The sequence below is a fragment of the Simochromis diagramma genome, unplaced genomic scaffold (genome assembly GCF_900408965.1).
Source record: "Simochromis diagramma unplaced genomic scaffold, fSimDia1.1 OVJJ01000302.1, whole genome shotgun sequence".
Classification (NCBI taxonomy): domain Eukaryota; kingdom Metazoa; phylum Chordata; class Actinopteri; order Cichliformes; family Cichlidae; genus Simochromis; species Simochromis diagramma.
The window spans coordinates 6926063-6938956 of NW_024386792.1; the positions used below are offsets into that span (position 1 = coordinate 6926063).

The 12894-nt window shown below is 37.1% G+C and overlaps 1 protein-coding gene across 1 annotated transcript; it reads left to right on the forward strand.

The window, feature by feature from the left end:
• The first annotated feature begins 1616 nt into the window (after positions 1–1616).
• gucy1a1 (guanylate cyclase 1 soluble subunit alpha 1) lies at positions 1617–12579 on the forward strand. The gene is made up of 8 exons (XM_040024123.1): positions 1617–2220; positions 2496–2563; positions 3338–3426; positions 3532–4247; positions 5616–6101; positions 7838–7981; positions 9604–9758; positions 10483–12579. Exons 1-8 carry the CDS (start codon positions 1981–1983, stop codon positions 10619–10621), a joined length of 2037 nt encoding a protein of 678 aa, XP_039880057.1. The 5' UTR covers positions 1617–1980; the 3' UTR covers positions 10622–12579.
• The last annotated feature ends 315 nt before the right edge of the window (positions 12580–12894 follow it).

Here is a 12894-nt window from a genome sequence, read left to right on the forward strand (position 1 = left end):
CATTGCCAGATGTAGCTAATAAGCCACTATCTGCCTGTATCACTAACTTTAGCCTTCCTTCAGAGCATCCATGCTCTTGTCATTTCAGTTAAAGTACTATGAAACTGTCACATGTAACATAACTTGCACATTTTAAAAGAGTAGCTTTTTAAAAAAATCCCCCCCCCCCCCCTTTCCCCCTTTAGGTTGAACTGTTAAATTAATTACTCTAGTGGGGCGCCCACCATGGGGCCTGATGAAAGGGTTCCTCCTTTAATCTCTAACCTATAAACCTTTTGTTTTATATGGTAGCAACATCTTTGGTCTTGACCTTAAAAGAAGCTCAGGGTTATATAAGAGAGAGTCCCTGTGAGAAACAAGAAAAGTCCCATGTGACAATACTATTCATTATTTAAACTCTCGAAATTGATTTATGGTGTTGTAGTGAAATTGCTTGCTTTTCAGACCAAACATGGCCAACAAGCACGAGTTTAGCCTTGTCATAGCCAACAAAATCTATTTTTTTCCACAATTTTTTTTATAAATGATCATCTAACATGTCCAATCCTTTCTGCGCCTTTCCCCGACCTTCAGTAGAACAGACCTAATTCAACTCACACAGGGTAACATCTTCTGTGGAAATGTGATCTCATGTTGCTCAGACTTCATATATTTACAAGACTGAAGCACATTTGTGTTTTTGTAAATGTGCCACTGTTAGACAGCTGCTTCATGAAACCCTTGAGTTATCTGTGGTTGATGTAGCCTCGAGCAGAGATGAGGAGGACTCACTTGTTTTTAACATTAGTCCCTTTCAGCCAAACTGGATGCAATGGCATCAGTTAAGTTATCTGTACAGCTTTATAAAACGTGTATAGGCATGGGTGTGAGTTAAACAAGTTGGGGACCATCTTTAAATCATTGTGCTGCTCATAAAGCATTTAGAAATACTGCTTTTCATACAGTCTTCCGCTTAAATGAACTTTTGGTTCAATAGTTTGTGTAACGATTGCAAGTTGCGGCACCACAAATTGTTTAGGACTTAAGACCCTGTAAGAGTTGCAGTAGTGACATTCACTCTGTCAAAACAGATCAATCGGAAATTTACTGCCCAAAATGTAGAAATGTTTTTAAAGCACTGTTTGTGAATCAAACTTCAATTCTCTTCATGTATCTGACAAGAAAGCTTTGGAAAGTGTTCTCGGTGAGGAAAGCTTTAACGCGCTGATCCTGATCATGTTACTTATTTATTTACATATTTTATGTTGGATAGAAAGTTATTCAAACAATTAATTTGTCCAACAGCTGTAAGTTACAAAATGCTTAGGAAGGCTTAAGTCGTTGGTTTGAAAAGACAGGACAATTGGCTGCATTGGCCTGATCCTTCTCATAATTACAGTACAGCTGATCGTTCGTACAGGAAATACTGGTGAGATTCTGGAATGAATTAAACATGTGCAGATAACATGAGTGACAAATACATTATTAGAGTAAGCTATGCGAGATTTGTAATGCCAAATAAGATAATAAATGTAAAATGAACACCTTTCAGCGCAGAGCGGGGATATAACAGAAGTGTGGTTAACCTTATACGTTACTAGTTTTATTTGATGGTTCCCTGTCGGGCTAAAGTGAAAAAAAAATATTTTGCATGCGACGAGTCGTCTGGAAATAATTTCTCATTGCTGATAGGTTGCTTGGCTACACCATCCCCACTTGCGCATGGATTGGCTTAGTGCTCTTGCCCCCCTCTAGTTCCTCATTGGCTTTTGGTAATGATAGTTCCCTGCCATCATTTGCCCATGCTGTTTTCAATAAATATTGTATGTGGTCTCTGGCTTTGGTGCTGATCATGTGAATCGTCGGGTTGAGAGGAGGAAGGTATCCTGAATGAGCACATCAGATGATGGAATTTCCCTCAGAGACCACAACTGCTCGTCCACAACTGTCTCCCTCCGAAATTAGATAAGAGAGAAGCGCCAGGAGGTTACAGCCGGGAAGATGTTCTGCGCCAAGCTGAAAGAGCTGAAGATATCCGGAGAGTGTCCGTTCTCTGCCAGCGCCAAAAATAATGAGCTCGGAGACTTTGAGGAGCGCTCAACTGAGACGGCGGATTTATTGCCTGTTTCCAAGGACGTGCACGGAAAAACAGGTGAGGGTGTACCTCGAAAGAAGACAAGCAGAGCCAAAGTTAACCTGCATACACTTGGGGATAGCATCCGAAAACTGGCATGTCCCGAGGTGAGTTATAAATGCATTTCTTATTCACCTCATGTATCTTCTGCAGTGTTTTACTTAGACCTGTGAAAAAACACAACTATTACTGCATTTATCGCATCTATTTTTATTTTATTTATTTTATTTTTTGCCTTAAAGCACAGACACCATGCCCCTGTGTCCGCTTGAGACAATGAAACAGATAAATCTTATGCTATAAATATTAGAGCCTCTGTAATTGACGTTTAAGTATTCCCAGACGCTGACCTTTAACTTGCTTTGGGCACTCTGTGATACAGTTTCAAAGGCTGCACACTGCCCTCCAACGAATGATGACACTATCAGATCACAGCAGGGACTCTGAAAGGTAACTGGTGTTTTTAATTTCAGCTGCCACCAACACATCAATAAAAACACTGCTCATCCTATCAGCAGCAGTCTGTGAATTATAGGTCTAGCCCACAACTTTCACCACAGCATGTATTCCTCATGATAAAAATAGTGAGGGTGAGATGTGTGATTTGTTACAAAATACCTTCTGGCACTCTCACTACTAGACTGATACAAGGAGTTGTGATAAAGACTCCGGCTGCTATGGATACCTGGAGAAAAAGAGAAAACCCTCCCAAATGAAGGGCACATTAAACTGCTATGGAAAATATAACATGCGCAGTGACATTAATGCGTAGTTTTCACAGTAGGGTCACGGTCTGATGAGGAGCTAAAACGATTAGTGTATTAACCAATTAGCTGAAAATTAATTTGGAACTATTTTTGGTGATGTTTTCCCTCATTTTTAATGCATGTGTACCGATTGTTACCTTGCCGCAGCCTCTTAAATGCAAGGTTTTGCAGTCTTTGTGGTCACATGTCATATATGTGGATATAGAAATACAAATATGGAAAAAAAAAATCTTTGGCTGTTTGTTCAGACAAAAAAGCACATAGAAAAATGCCACCTAGGAAGTTATAGCAGACATTTTCCATTTTGTCTGGGATGTTACAGACAGATGAAAAGGAAAATCAATAGTTAAAATGATCTTGTGGACAATTTCAGCCGAAGTCTGATGTATCTCAGTGACTGTCTACTGAAAGTGTGTTTTTAATGTGTGTCTGACTTTGATATTTGTTGACTTTCCAGTCTAGCAATTTCCTGTTCACATCACCAGAGCTGTAGCAGTGAACCAGAGCATTTATTAGAGATGATGAACATTCATTCTGTCAAAACAGGTAAAGACAAATCGGAATCTTATTGGCCAAAACATGCTAATGTTTTAGGGGGGTTTTAAGCACTGATTGTGAATCAGATCCTTATCCTATTCATGTATCTAACAGGAATCCCGATAGAAGCTTTGAAAATTGCTCTTGGTGAGGAGATTTTCAATATGTGTTACGAAGAGGACAGCCACATTTTGACGGTGGTGGGGGGAGCGCTCCACGACTTCCTCAACAGCTTCAATGTCTTGTTGAAACAGAGCAGCATGCTGCCCAACCCGGATAGACGAGATTGTGTAAACGAACCTTCGGTACTCTGCTTAGACAAAGATCCGGGCCTGCTTACTGTCTATTTCTTCAACCCTTGCACCACCACTGAGCTCTTTTTCCCAGGAGTCATCAAAGCTGCTGCCCGCCTGTTGTACAACACCACTGTGGATGTGGTGATGGACCTCCAACATGGCAGAGACACCATCTTGCAATCCAGTCCACAGCCCAGCCTCCTGTACACAGTTGTAGTTAAAGATACAAAAAATCTGAGCCCCAGTCCGTTGCGGGCTACCTCAGCTGGGACCCTTCCTACCTCTCTCTTTTCCACTATCTTCCCTTTCCATCTGATACTTGACCAGGATCTGGTTCTGGTGCAAGTAGGACACGGGCTCAGGAAAAGACTGATCAGGAAGGATGGACTCAGACGGTTTAGTACCTTCCAAGACCACTTTTCTATTGTGTCCCCCCAGATCAAATGTACCTTTCAGGGTATCCTCACTATGCTAAATGCACAGTTTATCATTCGGATAAAGCATGGAGTCGCCACCACAGATAACACAGGAAAGGTACGTTGATACATCTGTGAAATTCCTTGAAAAGTGACTAGAGAGGCTGAAAACATTTTCCCATCATCACCTACATGTTTAAGGGACTTGGGTAGAAGAGGGGAAAAATGGGCTGCTTATAAGCATCGTAGCTTATTAGTGGTGTACTTGGGTGCACTCGGCCTGAGGTAGAGATCAACATTATACCCCCAGTGGAGATCAGAAGGAAATGTCAAACCATTTTATCCATCAAAGCCACAGCCATCAGTTGCAATGAGAGGTACTGGCGAGTAAATGTTGCATGCTATAATGAAACTTATTCAAAGATGCTTCCACTTAATACCATGTGGCACTTGTCCTCCAGTGGTAGATTTACAGCTAGTGAACAGGGTCCAATTAAAACAGGTAGAAATCAGCAAGTGGGCGAGCCAGCAAGTTTCACAGTCTCTTGCATCTTGGGTCAGCAATTTGATACTTATATTCCAGTCAGCAGAGATAGCACATTAACATAACTTGAATTATCTGATACGTTAAAAAAAAGGAAAAAAGGCCCACTCCTATGGCTCCACAAATCAAATTTTCATGTTCATTTATTCTAACAAATATTTAATAATTTATAGTAGAGAGAATATAAACATGAGAAATCAAAAGCATTCAGTGTCATTGTTGGGAAAGCTGTCTGTCTATGAAAAATAAACAATAAGTTGTCAAAAATTTTAGCTATTTTCAGACAAAATGAATGAAATTGGAAAATTGTTGAGAAGACGATGTCAGATCTCTTCAAAGGCAAACAAACAAAAACACACAAACCAAAGGCTTGCAAAGCTTTTTATTTAAACAACCCACATTTTTATCTCTTGAAGTCTTGACTGTGAGACAGATTGACCAATTGACCGGCTTACATTCCCTACATAAATAAATCTTTCAGCTTTGTTTAAAACTGTGGCTGATTGCAGCTGTACGCAGCTGTCATTTTATTTTACTGGAATATTTACATCTCTTGAGGGAATTAATTGTGTATACATTTGAAAAAAACTGTTTCCAAGGATAAAAAAACCCCCACAGCATATATATATATGTATATGTATATATATATGTGTGTATATATATATATATATATATATATATATATATATATATATATATATATATATATATATATATATACACATATATATACATACATACATACATACATACATACATACATACATACATATATATATATGTATATATATATGTATGTATATACTTTTTTTTTAAAAAGAAAAAAAGGCATCCTACAGTACAAATGCACAGAATATTTGAGCTGTAAGGATCTCATAGCTTTTAATAACAATTTCGTTAAAAATTTCTAAATGTTTCTCATCATTTTACTTTTCCTTTTAGCACATGGACCTTAAAGGTCAGATGATTTACGTTTCAGAGTCAAACGCCATCTTGTTCTTGGGATCGCCATGCGTGGACAAGCTGGAGGAGCTGACAGGTCGCGGCCTCTATCTGTCAGACATCCCTATTCATAACGCTCTTCGTGATGTAGTCCTGGTTGGCGAGCAGGCCAAAGCACAGGATGGTTTGAAGAAGCGGTTGGGGAAGGCCAAGGCAGCCTTGGAGCATGCACATCAAGCTCTGGAGGAGGAAAAGAAGAAAACAGTGGATCTCCTCTTCTCGATCTTTCCCGGCACTGTGGCACAGCAGCTGTGGCAGGGTGAAACCGTCCAAGCCAAGAAGTTTGACCATGTTACGATGCTCTTCTCTGATATTGTGGGCTTCACGGCTGTTTGCTCAATCTGTACGCCCATGCAAGTGATCACCATGCTCAATGAGCTATACACCAGGTTTGACCACCAATGTGGAGAGCTTGATGTGTATAAGGTAGGTTAATATATATTGCTGAGCTGAGCTCATGCTTTCATGTCTGCACTGCACAAATGTTGGGAAACCACTCAGGTGTTAACAATGCTGGATCATTGTCAAGCTTTCAAATTTGTTATGGAACAGTAAGTGACATGGCACAACATTAACCAAGACTCAACATCAAGATTGAGCACACACATTGAATAACAAAAAACGCAGTTTATTAGAAAATCATTTTGCTGGCACAAATTTCAGACTTATAGATAGGTGACTTCTTTCTTTATGAATAGCCACAACAACAATCGTTATTTTATTAATTCATTTGTTGGTTCATTAATATTTATGTAAGTAAACTCGATCTTGCTAGGAATGTAAGTGTGCAAGTCAGTTGTAAGTACTCAGTTTCTGTCTTTTGTAAATCATTAAAATCCTTTTCTTAACTCCCACGTAAATTAAGGTGGACATTACCTGTGTGTCCCCCATGACCACACAGCCGTACCTGCAGCTTGAATAACTTAGATATAATTATACACTAAAATAATATACACATACTATACACACAAAACTCAAAGACAAAGAACTGCCCCTGTAACCCGGGCCACCAGGACAAGTATAATATAGGCCTACATACATTTATATATAAATATATGTATATATATGAATAGGAGGTTACAAAATGCATTAAATGCTTTCACAACATTTTGAACAAAGTAATACCATTTTGTGTACAAAGGACTGTAACTCAACCAGCTAGCCAAGTGTCTTGCATAGGCTGCTAATCTGCAGGGAGGCTGGATAATGTAATCAAACTGTCGTGGAAGCATAACAGAGAGAAGAGCGCGTTTGACAAATATCTCGTAAAACGCTAGGAAGTCAGAGGTTCCTTGAGGACCCTGTTTCCACTCCACATGTGTGAGCCTAAAAATAGTTTTACTTTGTTCCAGCCACATAGCAGCTGAGTGCTCTCCAGTTCAGATTTGCACAGAATAGAAGAAGAAAGGGGTAAAAAGCTGGACTTTTTAATAAAGTACTACAGTATTACAGTTTAAGTTTTATTACACTTACTTGTCTTCTGCTGCACGATGGAGGCAAATTGTTGCCGACTGTTTGGTGAATATCCACTTTACATTTATCACTCTGTCTAAGGTTCGTTGCCTTCATGTCAAATGTATTCTTAACAGTTAAATATCATAGTCTCAGATTAAAAAAACATAGGGTCCATATTTTCATGTGATCACACCAGCCACAACACCATTGACCAAGCTTCAAGAATATCACATTTATATATCAGATGAAGATAGCTCATATTGGAAGACTTACTAATGCATTGGAAATGAAAATAAAGGACTGGTGAGTAAAGTAAGGGTGGGCTACTTCTGCTACGTCTAACCCATTATTCATGCGTCAGACCACACACATCTTTAAAGTTTAAAACTACACACCTAAACACATTCACAGCTATCACATAACTATTGCTTTAACAAAACGTGCCTGCTTACACATAGATAAACACACACGCACACATGCGCGCGCGCGCACACACACACACACACACACACACACACTGCTACTGCTACAATATTAATATGCACCAATGTCGCGGCTCATAGCTTAAACGTGGTGTGCCACTTTAAATGCAGCAATAAAGCCCTTGACATTGAGTAGGAGAAGACATAAAAAGCTCCTGAAACAATGTATGCCGTTTTATATTTGTCTTTGTAAAAATAATTTTAACAATCTTCCGCTTTATTCAGGTGGAGACCATTGGTGATGCATACTGTGTAGCTGGTGGCTTGCACAGGGAGAGTGACACTCATGCTGTTCAAATTGCACTCATGGCTTTAAAGATGATGGAGCTTTCAAATGAAGTTATGACGCCAACGGGAGAACCAATACAGGTGAGGGCCAAGCACTAATTACTGTACAATTCTTTATTCAGTCAGATTATGTAACTTCCAACAGTGTCAGAGTGTTTTTATTTGGAGAGTTTTAAGAACAAGAAAAAGAGAACTATCACTACATTGTTGCTGTTACAAAATGTTGTTTATTATAATTTGAATATAAAGCAGATAATGATTTCACACAATAAGTAATGCTTTAATGGCTTCCTGCACTTTAAACTGTTGTCACTATTATTGGTGGCTTTCCAGTTATTGTCCTTATCTGCAGAGAACTTGGCACAATTAACGAACGATGACGTTGACAGCCACTACTGTCACTGTATCAGTGAGTCAGACAATTTAGGGTTTTTTTCAACATGAGTCTAATCTATCAAAACAAGAATGTGAATCACAAAAGCAGAGTGTAACATCTTTAATAATTAGGTGACACTTTCTAATCAGAGTACACATCATAATGTTTCACCAACATCTGACTCGGGATGATTTAATTGTGTGTCTCTGTGTCTCTCTTATTACATTAGTAGCAGTTCACACAAAACTTATCTTCTGTTAAGAAATGCTGATTCACGCACTCTACAGAAGAAGTTTATGCATGAAGCTAGCTTGATTTCTATAACAGAAAAGTGTATTCAGGGTAATGTATTTCTATAGTAGTATGTAAATGCATTATTAATTGAATAGCCTCACATTTCAGCTATTTGGTTGCATATTAAATTATGAAAGAATTAACTGTGAATTATTCATCCTTAACTGATTAGCTCTATTGACCTTGAACTAAAAACCTAAATAGATACATATCTTGATCGAATGGCATTGATTCAAGATTCATTCTGCATTAATTTATGTATTAAATATCAGAAATAAAATAAGTTAAACATTACTTAATTTGTACTCTTCATAAGATGTTACAAACTGCACGGCACATTACAGCACAGAATTTATTACACAGAAAGAATTGTATTCATAAAAGTGAACTGTCTTAGATATTTGACTAAATACTCTGATATGTAATCATGCATGTCTGATGATGATAAAACTATGTGGTGTTTTTGGCTTAAAAAGTCCTAATTGGCCTAACAGCTGTCAGAATCAGCCAAACCAAACATGTGTAAAGTCATGTCATTAACTTCCATGAATGCCAGAAATGCCATTCTGGATGTTTCCTCAGTGGTTACTTTGGAAGGTTTTCATCCCTCTGAAAACACCAAAACATTATTCTGTAGCAAAATTATACCCATACAATATTGAGAAAATGTTATGCTGAGGAATTAGATTTTGTTTCTAATATATGAAAATATAAATAATAATAATAATAATAATAATAATAATAATAAAAATATATATATGTATATATATATGTATATATATATATATATATATATATACATATATATACACCAATATTTGTAAATCTCACTTTTCCCAAAATTAAAATTACATTGGTTTCTTGGCAGGTCTCTGCATTTGTTACTGTATTCAGATGTTACTTTCACCATAGGTGATGAGTATAGCAGCATGAGAATGAAGGCAGGAATGGGTGTCATCGTGCACACAACTGCGTGCATGTGTAAGGCAAGACAAGCTGAAACTTGAACTAAAACATCTCATTTTCTTCCTAGATGCGTATCGGCCTCCACACCGGTTCAGTACTCGCTGGTGTAGTTGGGGTTAAGATGCCTCGCTACTGCCTTTTTGGGAACAATGTCACATTGGCCAACAAGTTTGAATCATGCAGCCAACCTAGAAAAATCAACATCAGCCCCACAACCCACAGGTGATATAACTCTGCAACTTGGGAACAAGAAAAGTAGCTCATAGTCACATGTCACGGTCTCAAAACATATAATCTGAAAAAAAGCTTCAAAACAACTGTCCACCAAGCTAAATATTGTATGTTAAAGTGCCCGTATTATGTTTTTTGTGCATGTAAAAGCTTTGCAGGTTCAAGTTAGTCCATCCCAAAAGGAGATATAATCTCCCATTGAAAATGCTACCCTTTAACTGCTTGAAGTGTCCTGTTTATCATCCAGACAGTTCTGCTGTGACTTATCTACATCGCCAGGTAACACAATGACAATTACCCCCTACAGACAGACCCACAAACAAAAAGACTGCCCTGCTACCTAGCTGGCAGCTCTTACGGGGCCACGCTGCTACTTATAGACTTATGAAAGGTGACCACTGCCTCATTTTTATGAGACAGACTGACCAATCAGAGCAGACTAGCTATTACTGGAACTAAAGAAAAGCCTTTCAGAACAGAACAATAACTGTTCAAAGTAAACCTATTCAGGCAGAACCCCCCAAATAAAATTGCATACCTCTCTTTCTGCACAGTATAATTTGTTTCCACAAGTGGTTGTTGCAGATAACAAAAAACCCAAAGTGCTCTTGACAGGAAACTTAACATTTGGATGAGCACTGTGTTTCCTCTTGTGTCAAATAATTCGCCACGTTGTTTTGAGATCCATCTTTTATCTGTGTGCTCTTTGTCCCAGATTGCTGAAGGGTCGCCCAGAGTTCGTGTTTGTTCCCAGGAGCAGACAGGAGCTTCCGGCCAACTTTCCAGACGACATCCCTGGAGTTTGTTACTTTTTGGAGGCGTCTGTCAAAACTTCAAAACTGAATATGAAATGAAGTCATGTGACAGATCCCAAAAACGTTAGCTATGGAGTAATATAAACCTATCTAGTGAACACAGTATACAACAACCTTGTATATCTTGGTTTTGGTTGAGTTGATGTCGATGATAGTGTCTTCGAGTCAAACTCTTGCAGTTGCTTAATTACAGAGATGTCAGTTTACTGTCAAACATGAGTCTTGTCTCTGTACAATTATCCATTTGTACAGTTGTTGTAGAAACTTACTTCATCTTTCTTCCAGAATGAGTCATCTGCGCAAACTGATATGATATAAAAGTAGCTTTCATTTCTAGCTCCTGCCAGAGATATAGAAGTGCTGTCAAGAGAGGACTTTGGGACTGTTGTTCTAAGACTGTTGTCTGTAAAAAATAGTATAAAATGTATAGTAAATGCACCAAAAAGCATACAAATTTTAAAAAAAGAGTCATTAAAGTTTTTAATCTTTTAAAATGTGGCTATGTTACAAAAATACATTTTTGATATGATGACCTGTAAATGTCTGACTACCCAGACTAGGTACCTGGTAAAGCAATGTGTCCCAGAAGTACATACAAATAATAAAAATAAATAAATAAAAATATACTCTTTAATAACATATAACACAAACAATTAAACTATGTTAAGAGTTTAGGATTAAACCTTTGAACCAATGAAGCAATGCCGAGCAGATCAAGGTGCCTTATGCAAGCTCTACAGGCAGGATCATATGTTGGTTTACAAACAAATGCTTTTATTTATTTATTTTTATTTTTTAATAAAACACAACCAATAATTTCTTTCTGAGTCAGACAAAAAACATATACACTGTTTTTTAGGTGTGTTGTGTAACATAAAGCATTCCTAACGCTCAGTATCTTAACATATGTAATGTTTGTGCATACTTTTAGTCTTTTTCCACACCTCACATTTATACTATATTTATTACATGAGTTTCATAGCACTCCTTTGCTACAGAGGGAATATGACATGGCCAGAGTACAATGAATGTGACTCATAATGATGTGCTTTAACCATTATTGTAATGTAATCAAAGTGCAATAAATATTGACAAACAGTTTTAAATGAATGACTCTGTAGCACATTGCATTGTATGAATAATTGTCATCTTAAGTTATTGACATATATATGATGCAGTACATGCATTGAAAAGTAACTAGAGGCATTTACTCAATTACTTCTTTTCTGTATCATTTCAGGCACTTTTATTTTACTTGAGTGTTTTTAGTTTAAATTTCAGAGTAGAATAATTCCCTTTTACTCCAGTAAATTTATATGATAACTTCACAAAAATTAATTCCAAGGCAGAAACACATATGAGCTTCCTAAATTTGGGATTACAAAAACTATTTCTTACTATTCAGATTCATGCTCATTTAAATATTGGAATTGTGAAATTGTTGGCTAATATGTATGTTTTAAATAAGACGTTGTCTGATAGCTGATACTTATACCGCTGATTTTTGTTTATTTTTTATGTTGCTATTAATCCCTGTTGTGTAAACAAAGAAATTATTATAATAAATAACTATTAAAGTATTTCAGTCCATTATCATACTGTCTTGAAAGAGAATACATTTTGTTCTATTACTGACCAAACTGCATGTAGGCGCTGCATTGATAAATAAAAAAGAAATCCAACCAATGCCATTGGTGTCCTGCTAGTTCCAGTGTTGGGTTGATAAATCGCTGCATCACAGCTTAATGAAATATAATGACTTTATCAGACCAATAGCATATAACATTTTTAAACTTTATGTGACCAGCTACAGCATTAAAATGCTGCATGGAGAGCAACAAAAATGTTAGGTGCACATGTAAAGTGAGGATCATTTTAAAAATAAGACCATGAAATAAATGAATCTGGATCTGTGTGTAGCTGCAGAAAGAATGAACACAACCCTGATGTGTGCTAGACAGGTTAAAATACTAACACCTTTATAAAATACAGAGTTATTAGGAAGTATTTTGCTATAGGCAACACTTACTATTCTTAATCTTAATATTAATTATGTTAATGTTTCGTTACTTATAGCCTTGTTTAGTAGAAACATAAATGCATGACCTTTATTTTGAAAAAGAAAAGTAGGTCTGTTTTAAATATATTTATATATAGTTGTGGTTCCAGGTGTATCACCTGGGTACTTCTACCCTTAATATCAATAATAAAGCCTGTTACCCCGCATACTTTTTCAAAATGATGATTTTAGGTAAGTTTAAATGAAAAACTGTCAACATGTTTATCAGAATATATTATCAGGGCATTACAGT